The sequence below is a fragment of the Schistocerca serialis genome, chromosome 5 (genome assembly GCF_023864345.2).
Source record: "Schistocerca serialis cubense isolate TAMUIC-IGC-003099 chromosome 5, iqSchSeri2.2, whole genome shotgun sequence".
NCBI classification, from domain to species: Eukaryota; Metazoa; Arthropoda; class Insecta; order Orthoptera; family Acrididae; genus Schistocerca; species Schistocerca serialis.
Window position 1 is genome coordinate 614,313,354 of NC_064642.1, and position 25,130 is coordinate 614,338,483.

At 40.6% G+C, this 25,130-nt stretch overlaps 1 protein-coding gene across 1 annotated transcript in view; it reads right to left on the minus strand.

Moving 5' to 3' along the window:
• Nucleotides 1–25,130, minus strand: part of LOC126481306 (serine protease snake-like) — a 264,390-nt gene that overhangs the window by 79,969 nt on the left and 159,291 nt on the right. Inside the window, exon 2 of the mRNA XM_050104961.1 lies at nt 15,749–15,941. Coding sequence (XP_049960918.1) covers nt 15,749–15,941 — 193 coding nt within the window. The remainder of the gene's footprint in view (nt 1–15,748; nt 15,942–25,130) is intronic.

Sequence of the window (25,130 nt, forward strand, 5' to 3'; positions counted from 1 at the left end):
GCAACCGTGTTGTACTGGCTTCTTGTCCCTGCATGCTCCATGAGGCAGAACTCTTCGCTCTCCTCACCCATACTCTGCTATCCTTCCCCCTTCCCTGAACCACTCCAGTGCTGTTTTTGTTCAACACAACAGTAGCAGTCTGGCCAAAGTGGCCAGAGATAGCAAACATGTGCACATGAGGTGTGTGTTGTGACTCGCCGATCATTCAAAGTGCCGCCGCGCAATTACGCGCGTCCTCTATGTGCAGCGCTGTCTGCCAGCCATACAGCAGCTGCACCACCTAAGCGGCCAGCCGAGCAGCGGCCGCTAGACTGGGACTCAGTGCTCATTTGAATGCTAATGTGTACACATGTCTTACTTGTCACTTTACTCTGTGACTTATATGTGTTGTTGTGTCGTTCCGAAATATATGTGTTAAACTTGAAGTTCTAAAAATTGGCGACGAGGTAGTGGATTTTTCCTTTTCACCGTTGACTCACAGGGTTCCATGGCTACTGTCGAGCAACTATTGCAAAATCTCCTTGAACAGCAAACGCTTCTAACAGCGGCGATTCGCGATTTCGTCGTGGCGTCAAATGGGGGGGCGTTACTCGTCATTGGCTATACCTCCTTTTCCTCCTTACGACGAGATGATGGAAGACTGGTCTGATTATGAAAAAGTCTTCGACAGCACTTCTTGGCATTTCATGTCATTGACGAACAACCATGTAAGTCTCTGTTCCTTTCCTGGATTTCACCTCAAATGTATCGGTTGTTGTCGCAATTGGCCCCTTTGAAGGATCCTGCGTCTTTGTCCTTTGCTGAAATGTGCTCACTTCTGTCTGTCTATTTTCAAAAGCAAACGCATGTGGTAGCCTCTCGTGTTGCCTTTTATTGTTGCCAAAAACAACCAAATCAATCCTATCGCGCTTGGGCTGCTGAACTTCACGGCCTCAGTCGGAAGTGTCAATTTGTTACTGACGTTCACAAAGAATCCTATGCCGATTCCATGGTACGGGATGCTATTATCCGGTCGGCGCCCGACAAAGAAGTTCGGCAATGTGCCCTCCAGTTGGCGAATCCGACTCTAGATGAAGTTCTCTCCATCGTGCAGTCTTTTGAAATTTCTCGCGCCGCTGGGGCGCAAATAGAGGCGTGGAAAGATGTCGGGGAAATACAAGCTCTGTGCGCTGTTTGCGCTGTTGACAACGCGTGCAGCGCGTTCCCGCCGGCCGACATGGCCGTAGTTCACTCCCACGCGCAGCCTCAGCCTAGCCGTAAACAACCCACTAAGAAACTGCAGCAAAACCCCCGGCAACTTCCCTCATGTCCGCGGTGTTGTACGAAACATTCACGCGTGGATTGTCCCCAACGTTGGGCTGTGTGTCACAATTGAAAAAAGAAAGGTCATGTGTCTTCCATTTGCAAATCCGACCACATACATGATGTTCATGAACATGACGCTGATTGTGATTCTGCGTTGTCTGTCAATTGCACTTCTTCCCTTTCAGGGACATTATTCCTCACTGTCCAAATCCTTGGTCGAGATGTTCGCATGCAAGTGGATACCGGTTCTGCTGCCACTATAATTAATTCTCAGACGTATCTTCAGCTGGGTTCTCCACTCCTGTCCCCTGTCACTCGGCAATTACGGACGTACAATAAACAGAAGATTTCTCTCTTGGGACAGTTTAATGCTGAGGTATCTTACAAATCGGTCGTTCGCACTGTTTCCATATTTGTGGTCGACCAGAGCAACGCAGAAAATCTTTTTGGTTTCGATGCCTTTCTCGTTTTTGGGTTCTCCATAGATGACTCTGTCAATATTGTCTCTGATGCTATTCCTTATGCTCAACTGGATTCCTTGTCGACGACATTTTTGTCCCTTTTTTCTCCTGGGTTAGGCCGTGCAAACGACTTTGAAGCTCATATCACGCTCAAACCCACTGCTCGGCCTAAGTATTTTCGTGCTCGGCCCATTCCTGTGGCCCTTCGTGATCGGGTAAAACGGGAGTTGGATCGTCTCACTGGTTCAGGGGTCTTGCTTCCTGTCACTTCCAGTGAGTGGTCCTTTCCTGTCGTTGTAGTTGCTAAGCCAAATGGTGATATTTGTCTCTGTGGCGATTTCAAAGCCACTGTAAATGCTCAATGCCTCATCGACACTTACCCTATGCCCCGTCCTGAAGAACTGTTCACTAAACTTGCTGTAGGTCAGTATTTTTCTAAAATTGACCTGTCAGAAGCTTATCATCAGCTTCGTCTCGACGCTGCTTCCTGGCAGTTTCTGGTCCTTAACACGCCTTTCGGCCTCTATCAATACCAACATTTGCCATTCAGGGTTGCTAACGCCCCTGCTCTCTTTCAGCGCTTCTTGGAACAATTATTGCTCCCTGTCCCTGGGTGTATCAATTACATGGACGACATTGTCATCACTGGCTCCACCACTGAAGAACATCTTCAAAATCTCCGCACACTTTTTCATGTGTTACAGACTGCCGGTGTTAAGTGTAATTTTCAGAAATCACAATTTTTTCAGGCATCTATCACGTACTTGGGGTTTCAACTCTCTCGGGATGGTATTCGTCTGCTTCAGCAAACTGTCGCTGCGATCAATGCCCTTCCTCGCCCTACATCTGTTAATGAACTGCAGGCCTTCTTGGGGAAAATCGCATACTATCACGAGTTTTTACTGTCTGCAGCTTCGGTGGCTCAGCCGTTGCATTGCCTGTTGCATAAAAACGTGCCTTTTCACTGGTCCACGTCATGCGAAGCGGCTTTCCAGAAATTGAAGACTATGCTGAAACAGGCCCCGTGCCTGGCTACTTATCAACCTGGCCAACATCTTGTTCTTGCCACAGACGCCTCTCAATATGGGGTCAGTGCAGTCCTTGCACACCGTTTTTCTGACGGTTCGGAACAAGCCATTGCTTATGCCTCCAAAATGCTCACGGATGTCAAACAAAAGTATTCTCAAATTGAGAAAGAAGCTTTGGCCATCATTTATGCTCTTCATAAGTTCGGTGTTTTTCTCTATGGCTCAAAATTTCATCTTGTTATGGATCACAAACCACTTGTTTCCTTGTTTCATCCACCAACGTCACTTCCCGACAAGGCTGCACACCGCCTCCAGCGTTGGGCTCTTTACTTGTCCCATTTCAATTATGAGATTCATTTCCGGCCAACGGCTCAACATGCGAATGCTGATGCTCTGTCTCGCCTTCCATGGGTCCTGATCAGGCATTCGATAGGGACGAACTTTTGTGTTTCCACCTGGATGTTGCCGAGCAGCGGGCTGTGGACGGGTTCCCCATCACTGGGGACCAGCTGGCGGCTGCTACGGGTTTTGACCCTACCCTCTCCCGGGTTTTATGCTGTATTCAGAAGGGTTGGCCAGATCACCTGTCCGCTAAGACTTCAGATCCGTTGCGGAACTACTACGCTTTGCGCTACCGCCTCATGGCTAGGGATGGTGTTATCCTCCTCTCCACTGACAATGCTTCGCCGCGTGTTGTGGTACCTGCGTCTTTGCGTGCTTCGGTCTTGCACCTCCTTTACCAAGGGCACTGGGGTGTGTCTCGCACAAAATGTCTGGGGCGCTGTCATGTGTACTGGCCTGGCATCGACTCTGAAATAGCACACACGGTCGCTGCCTGTGGCCCTTGTGCGTCACAGGCCGATGCCCCAAAGTCTTCTGCTGCTGATGATGCGCTTCTCCAGTTTCTGGCGTCTTACCGTTTCACCCCCATGGGCGACCACAGCCCGGCTGAGCTCTTACATGGCCGACAGCCCCGCACGCTACTTCATCTTCTGCGGCCTCCCACCTCAGGGCTGCGGGTGCCTTCACTTGGCCGGTTCACCACCAACGACCTCGTCTGGGTACGGGGATATGGCAGGCGGCCAAAATGGAGCCCGGGCCACATCTTAAGACACCATGGCAGACACCTGTATGAAATCCAGACAGACACGGATGTTGCAGTGCATCATTCGGACCAGTTTCGGCCTCGGGTGCCAGCAACGCCTGTTCCGAATGCCGCCATACCACCTTTGCTCTACCTGATGCTTGGTATCTTGGCATCTCTCAATACTCACAACACATCCCTCTCACCGTCATCGCGATGCCAGCACCAGAACGGACGCCACCAGGAGACGTTCCCATGCATGAACCGGAGGACCATCCTCTGTCAGAGCAAATCTACTCGCCTCCTCCTCCAACAGACGTCGACACATCGCCCATGTCTCCTGTCATATCAACTGGACTTGCCGCAATGGGCAGATTGGTGCATGGGGCCCCAGCAGATTCGACCCCTACGTCTCTTGTCATCTCGACCCGTTATCATCGGGGACACTTCCGTCCATACGGGAAGCCTCCTCCTCGAGACTTTACGGCGAGTCAAACAACGCCTATGGACATTAGCCATCTCCAGGACACCTCCATCAAGACCAGTGCAACAATTTCAAAAGGGGGAAAACTGTTGTGACTCGCTGATCATTCAAAGTGCCGCCGCACAATTACGCGCATCCTCTACGTGCGGCGCTTTCTGCCAGCCATGCAGCAGCTGCTCCACCTAAGCGGCCAGCCAAGCAGCGGCCGCTACACTGGGACTCAGTGCTCATTCGAATGCTAATGTGTACACATGTCTTACTTGTCACCTTACTCTGTGACTTATATGTGTTGTTGTGTCATTCTGAAATATATGTGTTAAACTTGAAGTTCTAAAAGTGTGCCTGCTTGTGTGAATGTGTATGTGCTTTCTTTCCTGAAGAATGCTTTGTTGAAACCCCAATGTGTAACAATCTTTTTGTTTCACCCTGTCTGCAACTCAATGTATTGTCTTTACAGTGAGTAGCAATCTATCCTTTTCGTAATTGTTTACAATGATATTGGATTTATTAAACACAGCTTTCTATAATTCCTTCACCAAAGACAACAAAGTAAATATTCCAGAATTTGAATCAAGAATAGCTGCCAATATGAGTAACTTACGAGTGAGTATCCTCAGAGTAGAAAAGCTATTTAAATCACTCAGTAAAGACTAGTCTTCTGGTCCAGATTGTAAACCAATTAGGTTTATTTCACAGTATACTGGTATAATAGCTGCATACTTAGCAATCACATACAGCCACTTGCTTGGTGAAAGATCTGTACCAGAAGACTGAAAAGTTATGAAGGAAATAGGAGCAATCCACTGAACTACAAACCCATATCACTGCTGTTAATTTTCAGCAGGATTTTGGAAAATATACTACATTCAGACATTATCAACTACCTTAAAGAAAATGATCTCTTGGTACAGTCAGCAGGGATTCAGAAAACATTGCTCTTGTGAAACACAACTCTATATCCACATGAGTAATGAGTGCTACGGACAGGGGCTCTCAAACTACTTCCCTATTTCTAAATTTCCAGAGGAGTTTTTACACTGTTCTTCGCAAGCAACTCCTAATCAAAAATCAAACTGTGTGTCTTTGGAGTATTATATCAGTTGTGCGACTGTCAGAAGGGTAGCAGTTTGCAGAAACTGATAGGAAGTCATTGTGTAAAATGGAAATGATATCTAGCATTCCCCAATGAAGTGTTATGAGCCCTCTGCTGTTCCTGGTCTACATACATGATTTAGAAGTCAACCTGGGCAGCCCTCTTAGGTTGTTTGCACATGATGATGACATTTACTGTCTATTAAACTCATAAGAAGATCAAAACCAATTGCAAAACAATTGAGGCAAGACACCTGTATGCTGCAAAAGTGGCGCCATGACTCTAAATAACTAGAAGTGTCAAGTCATCTATATAAAAGGACCACATTAAATTTCATATATGCAATAAATCAGAGAAAGCTAAAGGCTGTCAATCCAACTAAATACCTATGGATTACCATTATGAGCAACTTAAACTGAAATGATCCACGTAGCTAATGTAGTGGGGAATGCAAACCCCAAGGCTGCATTTTAATGGCAGAATCCCCAGAAGGTGCAACAGGTCTAGTAAAGAGACGGCCTACACTAAGCTTGTCCATTCTCTTCTGGAGTACTGCTGTGAAATATGCAATCCTTAACAGATAGGGTTAATGAAGGACATCAAAACTGTTCGAAGTAGGGCATCTCATTTCGTATTATAACGAAATAGTGAAGAGAGTGTCATGGATATGATACATGAGTTAGGATGGCAACCATTAAAACAAAGCTTTTTTATTGTGTCGAGATAAAAAGATCAGAGCTCGCACAGAAAGATTTAAGTTTTCATTTTTCCCTTGCAGTGTTTGGGAATGGCAGAGAAATAATCTGAAGGTGGTTTGATGAACCCTCTGCCAGACACTTAAGTGTGAATTGCAGAGCAGTAATGCATAAATAGACGTAGTTATCATAATACAATGAAAATAAATAGCTCAAAAAATATGCATAAACACTGAAGTTGTGAATCTTGAGGCAAGGACAGGTGGTCTGCTGTGCCCTTAATGAAGGGACCATTCCAGCATTTGCCTGAAATGATTTAGGAAAACTATGGGAAACTAATTGTTTTTACCCATTCAATTTTTGTATTCTATTACTGATTTTCAAATATCATATCCCTTCCTTTACTTCAAACATTTCTACACACTCCATGCATTGGAATTATCTGAGCTGTACTATTCATTGACTTATTTAGTCATCCATCATGATCTGTTGATCACATAATGATAGAGATCATAGAGGGATTTGATTCAAATCAGTGAATAAACAAACAAACATAGTGAAGCAGCCATTAGAAACTGATTGAATTAACTGCTATCAACTATTTATGCTAATCTGAGCTAAATTTAACACAGTAAAATCAACAAGAAAACTTATACTTTGTGAAAGGCCACAGCTTCCTTTATTACACTAAATAACTTCTGTTAATTTACTATTTCTAGCTTGCTACATCCAAGACCAGACTGCTGCTTCTCATACAACAACAGTTCTCTCTGTATGATAGGAATAGGTGCCAATGCACAAGTAACATTGCTACTTGTCATGGAGCTATCAGATCTCATGAGTCATTGAATCTAACTACCAGCTGAAAATATAAATTTATTTATTTATTTATTTATTTTCTGTCCACATAACAAAAAGTTTTTGGACATTGTCAGCAACATTTAGATTACATTACACGTATACAGTAAAATATTTACATTCTTTCATAACAACATATGGATCAGACACATGTATGTACACATTATTTTTCAAAAGGGCACTACAAGTAGGTTCCTCTAGAGTGTAACACAATTTAGCTTATATTTATAATAGTACAGTACACATAATACAGTGTATAATTACATTCTTTCATACCACTGATAGATCGGAGACATTGTCTATATACACTGTTTTCCAAGATGGCACTACAACTTAAAGTCCTCTATTGAGTTCACAGGGTAGTGCAGTGTAGAAAATTGCTCCCATTCTGTGTGGGCTGTGGTCTGTTGCCTTTTTATTGGTCACAATTCTACGAAAATTTTCCCTTCCCCGTGTATCATAGTTGTGTACATTATTGTTTCTCAAATTAAATTCAGGATTTTGTTTCACAAACATGACTGTCTGCAGTATATACTTGGAGTACACTGTTGGAATTTTATATTTTCTAAAGATGTCTCTACAAGGCTCTCTCTTCTTTACCTTGGCTACCATTCTTACTGCCTTTTTTTGTAATCTAAAAAGTCTATCTATATGAACTGCTGATGCCCCACCCCATATCTCAATACCATACTGAAGGTGCGGATGAATTAACCCAAAATATATTTGCCTTAAAGTATCATGGTCCAAGAAGACTGAGACCCGTTTCAGTAGATACACATTTCTACTGATTTTCTTGCAAATATTATCTACATGGCCTTTCCATGATAAGGTAAAGTGTTCATCAACAACGATGCCCAAAAATTTATGTGAATTTGCATATGCAAGACCCAATGAGGATGTAAATACAGTATCAGTTATGGCAGCATTATAACTGTGGATGAACATCATTATTACCATTTTGTCTTTATTTACAAGAAGCTTGTTTGCTGTAAGGTATGCAGACAGAGTATTGAAACTGATCTCAGTACTGTTAGCTGCAGACTGCAAATCAGTGCCACAGCTGATGAAGGATATGTCATCAGCATAGCTTACAACCATGCAATTTTGGGGTTCAAATAAGTTATTTACATATACAAGGAGCAGAAAAGGCCCTAGTATGCTTCCTTGAGGTATGCCACATTGACGTGTCCTGAAGTTTGATTTGGTTGTTAGGAGCTGCCCATTATGTTGATAAGTTAGCTTTACACACTGTTTCCTGTCTTTCAAATAGGAGGTAAGTAGTTTCAAGGCTAGTCCTCTCAACCTGTACTCTTCTAGCTTACACAGAAGAATGGTATGATTCACAGTATCAAAGGCTTTACTCATATCTAGGAAAGTGCCTATTACCTTGTCACTTTTGTCCAGCTTATTTAATATTTCATGTATAAAAGATGCTACTGCTGTTGTAGTAGATCTCCCTTTTCTAAATCCATGTTGTAGGTTGTTTAACAGATTGTGTTTGGTGAAATATGACTCAACTTGATTTAGTATTACTCTCTCTAACAATATGCCTAGTTCTGAGGTTAATGATATTGGCCTGTAGTTTTTAGTGTCAGTTTTTAATCCCTTTTTATGCACTGGTATAATTTCAGTAATTTTCAAAAGGTCAGAGAATACTCCATTTCTGAGGGAGGTATTTATCAAGTGAGTCAGGGGTTTCACTAATTCATCCCTGCATTCCTTTAGCAGTTAAGGTGAAAGTCATCCCAGCCACAAGACATTAAAAGGACTGGCTAGATTTTCCAAGACTAAAATTTTGTGGCTTGACATGAACTTCATTTGTACAAATTGTACTGAACTTTTATACAAATTTCTCACACACTTCTTTTGGGTCATTTATTTCTTCACCATTTTCTTTTAATGTTATGTTCCTGTGTTCATAGGAATTCTGTTTCCCACTTCTTTATGCATTATTTTCCAAGCAGTTTTACTGATACAGCTAGAGCTCCTTATTTCGGAGGTATATTTCTGTGCTTTTAGGTTAGCCAAGGACTCTCTGTATGTTTTTCTGAGCAATTTATATTTTGTTGAGAAATATTGTAGTTTAGTATCTCTAAAAAGTATATAGCAATCTTTCATTTTCTCCCTCAGTCCAATAATTTCAGAAGGGAGAGTCTCGGCTTTATGGCTTACAGCTTTATTTACTTTTTTAACAGAAGGACATGTTTCATTTAAAGTGTTACTGAATAACTTATAGAAATATTCCCATTTTTCATTCACTTCAGTTGCATTGTACACTGGTTCCCATTTTTCATTCCCTAGTGCCATCTTAAGTTTAGAATAATTAAATTTTCTTTTATATATAACTGTATCACTTTCAGTTACATCTATGTTCCCTAGATCAATTTCCATAGTAAGGGCTCTGTGATCACAAATGTAGTTTTCTAAGGTGTTTACATTTACTTTCTCTTTTTCTACATTTGTGAGAACATGGTCAATACATATCTTCGTATTTACAGTTACTCTTGTAAGTTTTGAGTTCATTTGTTTAAAGTTATAACACTGTAATACATCCATATAGCACAAATAGTTAACGCTATTATTTAATGAGTTTATGTCGATGTCTCCAACAACCAACAAGTGTTTTTCATACATTGCTGTCCCCTCTAGCAAGTCCTCTAGGCTTCTGTGTTACTTCCAGGTGACCTATACAGTGCTGCTATAATAAGGCTGTTGTTTCCGTACTCATGTTTACTGCTGCGACCTCAAATACCATTTCAGTACTTAGATCATCTATCCATTTAACTTTTTCACATTTTACATCATTTCTACTATAAATGCCTACCCCACTACTTTTGTGTGTCTTTCTGCAGTACAAGTTTATAAGTTTTACTGTAACCAGTCAACCAGTCACATTATTTTCCTCATTTTATGTTTTGGAGGACTGTACCTTCATCATCAGATCTTCTGGCACTGGGCTACCATCTTTTATGTTCTTTCATACAGAGTTTGATTTTATTCTTGGGTGCATTTTGTCAATGTTCTTATTTGTTTTCTGTAATGAATATAAGATTCCACCCTTGCAATAAAGTATCATGAGTACAACAATTTAATTCACTGTTTGTGGTCAGCGCAATAAAAACATTGCCTACGTCGCAGAGTATACCAAAAGGATTGTCGTTTTCAGTTCTACCAAAGTTTTTAGTGAGATATCATTTATAGGAATCTCTTTACATAGCCAAATTAACAGGCAGCAATTACTTATGAGGTGAAATATTACTCAGTATGTAATATTGTAAAGTGCTCCTTCCAGCAGATACTACAGGGTGCCCCACATAAACCAGTACACCTCATGTGCTGGTTAATCACCCCTAGTTGAACTGCTTGTGAAGTAGCAGCATTGTCTCGATGCCCATCGCCACCATTTCCCCCATCTCTCATAAACAGGTAACTACATGTTTTTTGATGTTATTGTTGCTTCAATCTTGGATACGACACATACTGCTTTTATGGGGGACACCCTGCATTTGTCTTCAGAGATAACAATATAAATACATGTATATATATTTTTCTTATTGTTGATACTCAAACTTAGAAGTAATAGTCTCTGTACAGACTTAGACCATGCAGTTCCATGATTATGTTAGTCCTTGGTGCACATGTATTATTAGTCAGTTAATAGTATGAAATTGTCAGCAGTACTCAGAAGTAGGAGGAGATGTGTTGAATCAGCAACAGCATGTTTAGGCAGAAATGTATTTAAATTAATTAGCTGCTGCAGCAAATCAGTAACATGTGTCTCTAATGTGGTTCTGGCAGGCAGAGTTGTGTGTACAGCTGGAACATTGTAGGGGTATCCTGAAAGCTAGCGAGTTTTTTTCCTCTTTTGCATGGTCCTTTCGATAACTCAACACTTCTGCCATTCTGTGAGTGGTCACCTTTATTCCTTAATAATTTACACATTGTGATTCTGTTTAACAGAATATATTTTACATAATGAAATATGACAAACTGTGAGGCACAGTTGATAGCTGAGAGAACAGATGTATAGTTCCATTGAAAGACACATACAAAAATAAAAGTGACACACTACCTAGCTTTTGGAAATAATAGTCCCTTTAGATTAGATTAGATTAATTTTTCATTTCATAGATCTGTGCTGAGGAGATCCTCTTGGATGTGTAACATGTCAATTTTTTTATTTTTTTAAATTTTTTAAAGCTGAAATAACAATACTAATAGTATGAATATATACAATACATCATTTGTTTCTATTAAAAAATTCGTCAATAGAATAGAAGGAGTTGGCCACTAGTAAGTCTTTGAGACTCCTTTTAAACTGATCTTTATTTGTAACTAATTTTTTTGTGTTTGCTGGCAAACGATTGAAGATGAGTGTTCCTGAGTAGTGGACCCCTTTTTGAACTAAAGTTAGTGCTTTTAAGTCCTTGTGCAGATCATTTTTGTTCCTGGTATTGTATGTATGAACTGGGCTGTTTGCTGGGAAAAGAGATATATTATTTAGGACAAATTTCATTAAGGAGCAAATATATTGAGAGGCATTAGTTAGTATACACAGTTATTTGAAGAGGGAGGAGAGAAGGATCTGCTGGGGAAAGTTGGGTTTAAAAGGAAGGGCAGGTCACTCAAACCCCAGGATGAGACAGACCCACATGTAGTGGGAATGAGGGGTGTGTCTGACTACTATTCATTTGTTGTGTGTCATACAGATGTCGTGCCTGAAAGGTATGCAAGAACTACTCTAAACCATGGCACAACAACTTAAATAAATATCAATTGTGACTTTTAGCCATTTGAATCTGTGCAGCAGAAAAGGGACACAAGCAAACATTACAATAACAATAGATTGGCAAAGGAGTCTATTTTATCAGTATTCCATTTTAGGTCACTTTTTCATATTTTTAAGACTGGAAGTAATCAAATGGATCAGTTATTAAGGGTGATTTGCTTATATCCATTTTTATATTTTGATGTTAATAAGGCACATGTAAGTTTGCCTGGAAGTAGGCCTTGAGCCATAAAATTATTACATAATATGCCTCAAGGACAGTGCTGTATAGTTAGCACAATGTTTTAATACTCTTCTTGAAACATGACTATAAACAGGATACTTATGACTTAATAGTGGAAGTTTTTGTAATTTCTTCTTGGGTTGTGTTTTTGAAACACATAGCTCTTGGTGGAGTAATCTGTGCTGTTGGACTAAATTTAATACATCTGTATTTTGTTAATTATTATAGATGGAATGTTTCCTGTCACTGTGGAGAAGTACTCATTGAATCTAGTGACCAATTAGTTCAGTGTATCATCATTTCTGCAACAATATTAATAAAGAACTCTTCATTTCATCTTTCATTAGGCAAGTCTTGTTCAACAATCTTGGATAACTATGCAAGTGACCCATGTTCCACTTGTGGACTATGGCCTGGCAACAAGCTATGATGAAGTCATGTCTGTAAATGATTACAAACTGACTAAAAAAAACTTTTAATGAAAACTTTCTCTGCAAGTGACCTGGTGTCAGCTATGTATTAAAATGTAATTACTGTGTCACAGTCAACTTGGTTGTCTGTATCAAAGAGTGGCCATCAGACACAGCGAATTGATAAACACAAAGTGGATTAGTGCATGATAAATACTTAAACAGTATTATAATTCATTTATAACTACTTTCAAGTGATTGAAATGTCTCACTAAGATGAATCTGATGTGATGCACCTTATGGTATGCTGTTCAAGTATTTCTCTTAATCAACAATGAATGAAGGTTTATTGAGAAATATTTATTTATTTATTTATTTATTTCACCTGATCAGATTAGGGCCATCAGGCCCTCTCTTACATCGGACCAGTGTTCCACACATGCAGCATTTCACACATCAGAGTTACATCATGAACATAGTTTAAATGAGAAAATTAGCTTACTCTAGTGACAATATGAATAAAGAGTAGTGACTAAGACCTAATAAAGTAAATGCGGAAGTATTTTTACAACAGTTGTTATACATACAGATTATGATAAAAGCAATAATAATAACAGTAAAACAAAAAAATCAAATAATAATGATAAACATGACTAAGACCTAATAAAGTAAATGCTGGCAGTATTTTTACATCAGGTGCTATACATACAGATTATGGTGAAAGCAATAATAATAATAATAACAGTAAAAAAAATCAAATAATAATGACAGACATGAGAAAGATTGGCAATAGTAATGAAGGTTTGTGCAGATGTACATTAATATTTTGGTGTGTAAAGTAGATGTTTACTAGTATAGCGAGTTTTGGGTAAGGGAGGTTTAAGGAGGGGGAGAGAGGGAAGTAATGAGGTGAAGTGCACTCATGTACAGAGGAAGGCATTACTGTTGCTTAAGTAGATACGTCATTAACTGTTTTTTGAAGCCGGTCATGTTTTTAAGTTCTCTAACATAACGAGGGAGGTTATTCCAGAGTCGGGTTCCCGCTACTGTAAAGGACTTGGAGAAGGTGACTGAGCGATGCAGTGGAACGGAGAGGATTTTATTATGATGGGAATGTGTGTTTCTGTCATGTTGTTCCGACATGAGTGTTAGGGACGAGGAGAGATATGAGGGACAGTGTACATTTATAAGGCAGTAGATGAGACAGAGTGTATGGAAATCTCTGCGTTTGTCTGCACGCAGCCAGGACAATTTTGCATATGCTGGTGAAATGTGATCAAAAAGTCAAACGTCACAGATATATCGGACGCAGGCATTCGTGACCAGTTCTAGACATCGGGAATTTTCCTGAGAGAGGCCTTGTAGGATAATATCGCTGTAGTCAATGATTGGGAGTATAAGCGTTTGTACTAATTTCTTTTTCAGATTGAAAGGGAAGAGTTTTTTATATTTTTGTAGGACATGAAGGGATGCTGATGCTTTTTTGCACACTGCAGTTACGTGCTCTGTCCAATTTAGATTTTCATCTATTATTACTCCCAAACTCTTTGCTGAGGGCGAGAAGTTAATATTTGTTCCATTTAGGATAAGAAGTGGTACGGATTCCCGATGTTTTGGGCTAATGAGCTTAGAGTGACCAACAAGTACCGCTTGGGTTTTAGATGGGTTTAGTTTTAGACCTATGTCCTGTGCCCATTTTGACAGTGCATCGAGGTCAGTATTGAAATTTTCAATAGCTTTCTTGAGATTGCTTGGTTTCGCACTTAGATACAACTGAAGGTCATCAGCATACATATGGTATTTGCAATAGGTCAGGACTGATGACACATCATTGACGTAAAGAGAGAAGAGTATAGGACCTAATACTGAGCCTTGGGGAACGCCTGACACTACCTGCCGCCATTGTGATTTTATATCCCCAGACAGGACGCGTTGCTGACGAGACTTCATGTATGATCGAAACCATTGCACTGCGCTTGGTGAGAAATTTAGACCGCTAAGTTTGGCTAGTAAGATGTCGAAGTCGACAGTATCAAATGCTTTCCTGAAATCTAAGAAGCAAATGATAGTCGCTTCTTGTCTGTCCATGGCAAGTTTCAGGTCATCTGTCACCTTTATCAGAGCGGATGTTGTGCTTCGATGTTTACGGAAACCTGATTGGTATTCGTCTAGTACGTTGTTAGTAGTTAGGTAGTTGGTGAGCTGGTCATGAACTATATATTCTAAGGCCTTTGATAGTGCAGGAAGAAGGCAGATGGGGCGGTAGTCAGAGGCTGCTGTGGCGATGTCCTTTTTAGGCAGTGGCTTGATTTGTCCCAGTTTCCAGGCCTCAGGGAAAACACCTGTGATTAATGAATCGTTGAAAATGTCTGTTATAGAGGGCAGTAGTTGGTAAATAATAAGTTTTACCATCTGGATAGTGATACCATCATGTCCAGTAGATGCTGATCTAATCCGCATTATGGCTTTCTTGACAGTACTGCAAGTGACGTGCTGTAGATAGAATTTTTCTTTGCTATAGTCGTTCATCCCAATGAAGTAATCAATGATTCTCTGTTTTTTTGCGGATCAATTTTGGTTGCAGGTAATGCGAAGAATCGGTTTAGTTCTTCAGCTGGGACCATGGGATTTTCTGCAACTTTTATTTTGCCTAAACCGAGACTACGGAGATTTTTCCACAGGATAGCTGGTCTACATCTATTGTCAGCTAATGTACGGGCATGTCTGAGCTTAGCGTTTCTCACCGCTTGACTGACTTTGTTTCGTTTCTGCTTGTATACAGCGTGATTTTCAGGTTTAGGGTGTATCTTGTATGCTCGATGTGCAGCATCTCTGAGATTCATGAGCTGTTTTAGTTCATCAGTCAGCCAAGGTGCAGTGTTGACTTAGCGATTTTGCTTTCTAAGGAAGTGTTTATAAACACAAACAGTCAGTGCATATGCTGCAGTGTAAACATATGTTACAAGATAGCCATGGCAACAATCAATAGTTTATCAAACCATCATGCAATATCAACAAAAATACAATATTTTGTCACAGCTGCCTTTCTTATATATTGCACTTGCATATGAATTATGTTTAGGGTACTTCCTCAGTGAGCACTGCCGAGGCAAAGCAAGTACAGCTGCACCTACCTGTAGCGATGGTGTAATTTTAATTCAAGTCATTATTTGTCATCATGCCCAGAAAGAGTGCAGCACATGACGTACTTAAAGCTGCAAATAGTCAGTCAGTTCAACTACTGGTTACTAGTACCTACTGTAGTAAGAAGAGTCAAGCGTAACATGTAAAAAAGAGTTTTAAGATAAGGTTTCATACCTAGGTGGTGAATTTCCTGCGATTAGTTGATTGGAGGCAGCATCATCTTCACAGCACACTATGGCTGTGCTTCCTCGGAATCCACATATGTCTGGCACAATACCTTCACGCACCATGCGGATAGCTGATGGACATGAATTGATATGCAGACACACCCCAGACCCTCCATATTTTGAATGGCACAGATCACCCTCTGTAACAACAGGACCAGGTGTAACTCAAGGATTAATACTTCTTTAAATGATTTAATGCCACCAGTCATTGTCATTTTTCTTTATTCATTATACTATTACTCCCATACTAATGGTGTTAGTGCTATCAATTTTATGACAGCTACGACATCTGCACTCGTAAGCCACATGATTGTGGTCACTGTTAAAATGTACACAGGAGCGGAGATTTCTATGGTTTTGTGTAACATCTGATAATGGTCTAAGACAGAAACTGTGGAACTGCACAACAAATATAGAAAAAAATGACAACTCTGGGTGGTATTAAATGATAATTCATTACATTTATGCAAAGAAGTTCATCAAGTGATATTCACTGGTAATAGCTGCACAAACATTATGCTAGATCACCCTCAGTTTCATTGTATATCAATGCAGATAAATGTACATTTTCAAAAGTTACAGTTTTCCGTGCTTAATCAAATTCATAGTATATTGCTTGTGGTTTAGTTAATGTAGCAGATATTGTAATTAATGTATTGTGTTACATTTAGTTTTCCCTTCAAGAGGAGTATACATTATCTACATTTAATTAAGTAATAAGCAATGAATTACATAAAAGAAATTTAATTTCTTTACCAGTTTTGGGCATTTAGTGCCCTCCTTCAGAAGGTTATACCTATTGTATTATTTGCAGGTACCAACAGTAAGAGGCACACAGCAAAATGCTGTGGTCGTACATTTACCATAAATTAACACTATTTTCAAGGTCGTTAACAACTGTAACCGACCTCAAAATATTTTAGGAAACTTGTAATTTTTACCACAGGTTTTTCTTTGCCTTGATAGAAATCTTGTCTTATGCCTCAATTCTTATAGGGAGTTAGTAGTTTTTTTTAGCTCAATGGATTAAAAGATAGTCAACAGGCTTAATTTAAAGTTATTTGGCCACTATCCTGTAATACAAGGCACCAGCCACAATGCAGTGAATGATGTTCTTGGACACTAAATGAGTCAGTTGATGTTCACAAGCAGCTGGAAATTACCTTGCCTATGTCAAACTATTGGCAACTGCTGCAAAATGATGTGTTGTAAGAGCTCTGGAGGATCACGTACTTGTGATACCAGCGCCAAAGGCACTTCAAGTACTTTCCCCTCCTGTGGATCCTTTCTCCTCTGCAGGAGTACGGGATCTGTCATTACTTGTCCACTTGACTTTGAATGGTGTTTCAGTGGTAGATTTAGGCATCCTGTAGGGTTAGATGGTGGCCAGGTAGAACTCAGGGTATTATACCAATTCCCCTAACACTTGGATGTAGTTGCCAAAATTTCGATGTTGTCATTCAACCAGTGTCGATACAGTGCTCTTCCACTACCGACTTGTTAGGTTGTAAAAGTTGTGTGTACCTCTGGTGTTCTGTACGTCTTTCTTGGACAGTATGAGTTGTTGTCCAATGTAAGAAAGGCCACATTCACACGAGTATAAAGAGATGAAGCGAGCACTGGAGCGGCAGTCTTGCGGCTCACTCTGAAGATGCCTGAACGTTATACAGCAGAAATATTAAAAGAAGAAGGAGAATTCTTGTGGCTGCACACCTGAAACTTAATGGAACAGTCTTTTCGCCGCCAAAACCTGAAGATTCACAAATAGTAAAAATATCAGCCCAATTGGTGCTGTAATGGCTGCTGATGTACAACAGCGGATTTCAACTATGAAGGTGGTCCTGAAGAAATTTAAATAAGATCAGAAGGACATTTTTCATTTTTTTGCCGCTGTTGTTGAGATCTTAACTCATCATTGTAGATTGGAAAGTAAGCACCAATCAAAACTGTAGGTTGCCTATATAAATCTATTCTAAAAAATGGGGCATGGTTATATGATGTAGACATTAAGAATAATATTGCTACTGGGTGGTTATAATTAAATTCATGGTGTTACAAATGCTGTAATGCAGGGCATTTACAGTGCAGGACACTGAAACAATATAGTTATGTTCACCAATCAGAGTATTTGCAGAGTATAATGAAAAAATAATAGTTCCAATTTCTGCCATCAGGTGAAAACATGACACTGTAAGCAGTCAGAATGTGGTGCAGGTGAAGGAAAAGGGGAAGAATGATGTGGGTGGTTCTGGCACTTCTATTAGGAAATGGTCACAAGTTCCAACATGTGTTCAGTATGATCTCCAAACTCAGCAACATGCTGCATCCATAGCATGGCATGGTCAACAGTTTCTTGCAGCCTATCAACTGTAATTGGAGTGATATGTTATCCTTTAGATCAGGAAGAGTATGGATACATCCATGATAGACATGATCTTCCAAATGTCCCCACAGTCAGAAGTCACATGGATTTAGGTCAGTGAGTCTGGAAGGCCATGCACCTTGAAGTTGCCTTGACATGATGAGGTTGTTACTGGAAGTTTCACGAAACAAATATTTTACCTGGCAATCTATATGTGGTAATGTTCCATCTTACATGCAAATAGTGATGTGGACACAATTGCGTCCTTGCAAAGCTGGAATCATGTGTTGCACAAGAGGTCCTTATAACGTGAAGATGTCACTGTGTACATAACCGGCCTATGAGGTATTATCTCCTCAAAGAAAAATGGACTGAGAATGGTTGAGCTTGTGAAACCAAGCCACACAGTTACACAAGCTGAGTGCACTGGATGCTCCTGCATGATGTGTGGTGGCGTAGAACCCCATATGTAATAGCTCTGTGCATTCACGGACCATACTGAGCAAAATGTGCCTCGTCCTTCTGAAGAATATTTCCCGTCCACATGTCATCCCTTTCCATATGTGCCAAAAAACAATGGACAAAGTCAGGCTTGTAGCCTATCTTGGGGCTTTGTTTGATGCACATTCTGAATATTGTAGGAATATTAGTGTAAAATATGCCACAAAATCTTTTGAACTATTGACCAGGGGCGAGAGAATTCTCATGACACATCTTGAGCACTGGATGCAGAAATTGAAGCTTGTACTGCACAGTCAACTACAGCTACAGCAAGTTCATCAACAACGGTCATAGGAATGGGACATTTCCCTCTTGCTGCTGCACCGCCTAATTCACCTGTTTGTTCAAATTTCTTGATTATATTCTGCACCCTATTTACTGATGTGGGACCTCTTCAAAGCTGTTTCTGACAGAAATATTCCTGCACTGCAGCACTGCTATTGTTGCTTTTCTGATAAAACAACTTTACCAGCGCCAGCCGGTGTGGCTGTGCGGTTCTAGGTGCTTCAGTCTGGAACCGCGTGACCGCTACGGTCGCAGGTTCAAATTCTGCCCCGGGCATGGATGTGTGCGATGTCCTTAGGTTAGTTAGGTTTAAGTAGTTCTAAGTTCTAGGGGACTGATGACCACAGATGTTAAGTCTCATAGAGCTCAGATCCATTTTTTTTAACTTTACCAGCAGTACATGGCCTTTCTTCTCAATAGCCATTCCATTTTGTACAGAAAACTTCAACCTTCTTAACCCTTTACACCAATAGTCACTTCAAAAAAGAAATCAACACACACTGCCAAATGACAACTGTACACTGACATCAAACAGGAGACATTTCACATTCTGACTGCTAGCAGTGCCATATTTTCACCTTGTGGCAGAAAGTGGAACTATTATTTTTTGAGCATATTGTGCAATCACACTGATTAATGAACATACCTACGATGTGTACAGCCCACACTGCAGCACTCTGAACACTGTCAGTTTAATTATAAGCAGTCATAATTTCTACCACTACGTACCAACAGTTGTCGTCAGGACCAGCAGTTCTGTGTGCTATAAGTTTGACTTTGCTTTAGCTAGAGTGGCGATTTTTTAGGATGTGAAGGGTGTCACATTCACAAACTTCTTAGGAAAAGTAAAAACTGACACTGGGAAATACTATTTAGAGATCTTGAGCTGCTTCAGCAAGAAATTGAAGGAAGAAATTGTTTCACCATGACAATGTGCAAGCACATTCATCCGGTGTTGCCACTACAAAGCAGCATGAACTTCTGCTCCACTCTCACCATGCCTCCTAATTCTCTAACCTGCTGGTTTTCTACACTCTTTCTGTTCCCAAACATGAAGAAATTGCTTGCAGGTTAAATTCTGTTAAAATGTGGATGGCATCATCAAGAGTGCCATATTGGAGAGAGCTTGATGATCTCTGTTTTATGAGGGGCTACAGAAAATGACTGAAGCAGTAGGGGAAGTCTCTATTGCTAAAAGAAGACCAGATTGAGAAACATATTTATTTTTAAAAAAAGTAAATTAGCATACTGATACTTATTGAGCTGCCTTCATAATTATTGCCATGCAGTGAAAAGAACTAGTTTCATTAAAAATGTGAAAAGTCAGTGCTTTATGATGTAAGCCAAGCAAATGACCTGAGACAACATTTTTCCGATAGTCAATGTTCAAAACTTTCACAATATCCTCCCAATGCATCAACAAATTTACTTTTCCCACAAACTCATTTCTGGACTTGTGACGCAGATGATCCTTGATTTTCCTGACTATGTGGTTATTGTGTGCCTGAACATTTGATGAATATTAAGCAGCACACTAGGAGACTTTAATTGTTCCATTGTGTTCCTTCATGTCTGATATATTCAGTTGATCCAGTTCTCTATGCCAAGGTACTGTTGGCAGCAGTTTAATGCTCTACACATCCATGACATTCAATAAGTCATCCATGCCACGTGATTTATGCCATATGGTGAGGACCTCAGGATATCTGGCTAGTTCAGGCTGGGTACCATTCTCAGAAACCCAGACTTTCTGAACAGAGAACTAATGAATGCCATCAGTCCACTTTTTCTGTAAGCTCTGTGCAAGCACCAGTGACCTTGAAGCATTGCAGCGGAATATTGTATGTCACAGGGAGAGGTGGTTTTGCTTAACAGTCTAGATAACAATGATGTACACAAACACTATAAAAAAATTTCAGTCTCAAAAGTGTCCTAAGTTCTGATGAGATGGATGGCTATTGAGGCAAAACATTAGTTAGCAGGTAAACTCTGTGGCACTTGTCATGTCCTGTCATATCTCACCTAGATGAGTGAGGCTCCTTCTACGTGGACCATTACTTCCCTACCTGCTTGGTGAATGCAAATGGATCCTACAAAATATTCCTGGTAGTTTGAGTGGTATATTAGGTAGTATTTGCTATATCCACTGTAGGCAGATGTTCGTGTGCACATTGGTGAATGCAGACACAGAGAGAGCTGCCTGCGGAAGAGTATCCCAACCCAATGGTAGGGAGAATTAAACACAATAGACAGACCATGGTCAAGACAACATACAAGTACAAGGTCAAACAACCTTATGACAATGAGGCACTATGCAGAGCAGTCACCACAGTGATGACAACAAGATCAAGAGCAATGGAGAGAAAAATCCAAGGTGCAACCAGAGAGAATAACTGAGTGACAGGCAAAGTAGTCATCCAGCAGGTCTAGTACAGTGAAGATCCATCCATACATCTCAAGTGCGAGCACTGAACTGATTGCACACTGTGCAACTGTGTAAATACTGGTCGCATGGAATGGTATTGGTTGGCAATCTCATATAGCGAGGCAGTAGCACACTCGCCACACAAGCGTAGCATGGCTACTGTGGCCACTATCAGCTATCAAGGTCCATCTCCTCCGGTGGGCATTCAACCCCTGTGGCACCTGATATCAGAGTATCAACACTCGAACAACAGAGAGACTTTGTGTAGCTAGTCCATCAGAAAATCTGTCAGTACTAGAGAGACTATTGACAGTAACAGACATATCCCACAGTAAATAATATTTTCATTGTTATTAAATATGCAGAATGCAAATTTGAGAAATTGCCACATTTCTACATGCGTAAAGTGTTGTAAGGAGTTGCAGAGCAAATTTCAGCCATGAAGTGATTGTTTAACTACAAACGCTGGTCAATAATATGAAATCTACACGTATACAAAATGTTAAATGCAAAAATACTTAGAAAGTATTCCACAAGTCAGCTGAACACATTGTTTGATTGCAGTAAACCTACAGAGTTTGTAAGCTATTGGGACATCATGAATACCGATACTAAAGCACTACGTGAATGGAATGGGAAGGTGTCACCAAAGGAAACAATGTCATGGTTAATGATGAGCTTGAAAAGACAGCTGCTTTTATTCTGAGATTCAATGCATGAAAGTTGACCGAGTATACTGGGTGGTCCATTGAGCGTGACAGGGCCAAATATCTCATGAAATAAGTGTCAAACGAAAAAACTACAAAGAACGAAACTTGTCTAGTTTGAAGGGGGAAACCAGATGGCGCTATGGTTGGCCCCCTAGATGGCGCTGCCATTGGATATCAACTGCGTTTTTTTTAAATGGGAACCCCCATTTTTTATTACATATTCGTATAGTGCGTAAGGAAATATGAATGTTTTAGTTGGACCACTTTTTTCACTTTGTGATAGATGATACTGTAATAGTCACAAACGTATGGTTCACAATTTTAGATGAACAGTTGGAAACAGGTAGGTTTTTTAAATTAAAATACAAGACATAGGTACATTTGAACATTTTATTTCGGTTGTTCCAATGTGATACATGTACCTTTGTGAACTTATCATTTCTGAGAACGCATGGTGTTACAGCGTGATTACCTGTAAATACCACATTAATGCAATAAATGCTCAAAATGATGTCTGTCAACCTCAATGCATTTGGCAATATGTGTAACGACAATCCTCTCAACAGCGAGTAGTTCGCGTTCCGTAATGTTTGCACATGCGTTGACAATGCGCTGACGCATGTTATCAGGCGTTGTCGGTGGATCAAGATAGCAAATATCCTCCAACTTTCCACACATAAAGAAATCCGGGGACGTCAGATCCGGTGAATGTGCGGGCCTTGGTATGGTGCTTCGACGACCAATCCACCTGTCATGAAATGTGCTATTCAATACCTCTTCAACCGCACGCGAGCTATGTGCCGGACATCCATCATGTTGAAAGTACATCGCCATTCTGTCATGGAGAGAAACATCTTGTAGTAACATCGGTAGAACATCAGGTAGGAAATCAGCATACATCGCACCATTTAGACTGCCATCGATAAAATGGGGGCCAATTATCCTTCCTCCCATAATGCCGCACCATACATTAAACTGCCAAGGTCGCTGATGCTCCACTTGTCGTAGCCATTGTGGACTTTCTGTTGCCCAATAATGCATATTATGCTGGTTTACGTTACCGCTGTTGGTGAATGATGCTTCATCGCTAAAAAAAACGCGTGCAAAAAACCTGTCATTGTCCCGTAATTTCTCTTGTGCCCCATGGCAGAACTGTACACGACATTCAAAGTCGTCGCCATACAATTCCTGGTGCATAGAAATATGGTACGGGTGCAATCGATATTGGTGTAGCACTCTCAACACAGACGTTTTTGAGATTCCCGATTCTTGCGCAATTTGTCTGCTACTGATGTGTGGATTAGCCGCAACAGCAGCTAAAACACCTACTTGGGCATCATCATTTGTTGCAGGTCGTGGTTGATGTTTCACATGTGGCTGAACACTTCCTGTTTCCTTAAATAACGTAACTATGCAGCGAACGGTCCGGACACTTGGATGATGTCCAGGATACCGAGCAGCATACACAGCACACGCCCATTGGGCATTTTGATCACGATAGCCATACATCAACACGATATCGACCTTTTCTGCAATTGGTACTGCATCATGAAGCAAATACCATCCGTACTGGCGGAATGTTACGTGATACCACGTACTTATACGTTTGTGACTATTACAGCGCTATCTGTAAGCGAAAAAAGTGGTCCAACTAAAACATTAATATTTCTTTACGTTCTACGCAAAAATGTAATAAAAATGGGGGTTCGTATTTAAAAAAAAGACGCAGTTGATATCCGTTTGACCTATAGCAGTGCCATCTAGCAGGCCAACCATAGCGCCATCTGGTTTCCCCCTTCAAGCTAGACGAGTTTCGTTCTTTGTAGTTTTTTCATTTGATGCTTATTTCGTGAGATATTTGGCCCGGTCACTATCCATGGACCACCCTGTATTGCAGCAGACTTTATCTGCTTTGAAGATATACCAGGGGCAACTATGGGAAGCCCCTAGATTCTCCTGACTCACAAATGAAAGACAAGAGAAAAAGTTTGAATTAAGATGGAAAGGAATAGTGGAAACAGGCGGCTATATCCCAGCAGGGAAGCCAAATGACAATACAGCCAGGCAGACCTATTGTTGTACCACCACCAACTTCACAATATGGGTTGGCAACTTCTCAGTCACAACACTGGCCAGTGTGAGCTGCACATAAATAAATACAACAGTCGGTGTACCCACTGACTCGTCAAAGTGTTTACAAGCTAGACTGTGGCCGGCTGCATGAGAATGTGCAGTGCCAGCATCACCACTGGCAGTGCTTTGATCACTGGTGGTGGCACTACAGTCATGCAAATGGGAAGTCACTTGTATGGAAAACATGTTTTGGACTGACCCTGAATATGAGCTAAATGGGTTCTGGTCGATTCAGACTGCACCATTAGTATGCTTACTTGTGCTGCCCCCCCCCCCACCCTCCACCCAGACACACATGTGATTACATGTAATTGGCTACAAAATTCTTAAGCAATGTACATAAAGGTGTGCAATATTCAGTAACTTTCCATTTTCAATAGGCTTCGAGCAGAAATAAAATAAATTGGTGATAAATCTCAAGTATTCAGATCTAAGTTGCAATGATTCCTTCCAGTGGCACTCCTATTCTGCAAAGCGGTTCTACACTATGGTTCAGGATTTTCTCTGCAAAGTATCATTTATTCGTATATTCTCTCACAATGCTTTTTGTGTTATGTAATTCATCATTGTTAACTATGTACCAACTTTTCCCACGCCCAAAGTAACATTAGCTTGTATGGTTCCATGGAACCTGATATATTAATAAGTGTAATAAAATAACTGGCACTCTGCTTCAGCTGCCTATTACGAAGCTATGGCTGCCTGCACCAGACATAATCCGGAACCCAGAGCCAGTTCGAGTACGTTTTTCCAACGTGCTTTCAGGTGGCTTAGCTGCGTTTTCATTGTACAGGATTACTATGATTTACTCGTTTTCAAAGTTGTATATTTATTAAAGTATTCGGTGTACAAGTATGACTGATGGATGCATGGATAGAACTTTAAACTCACCCAGTTTGCATTGTGAGCATCC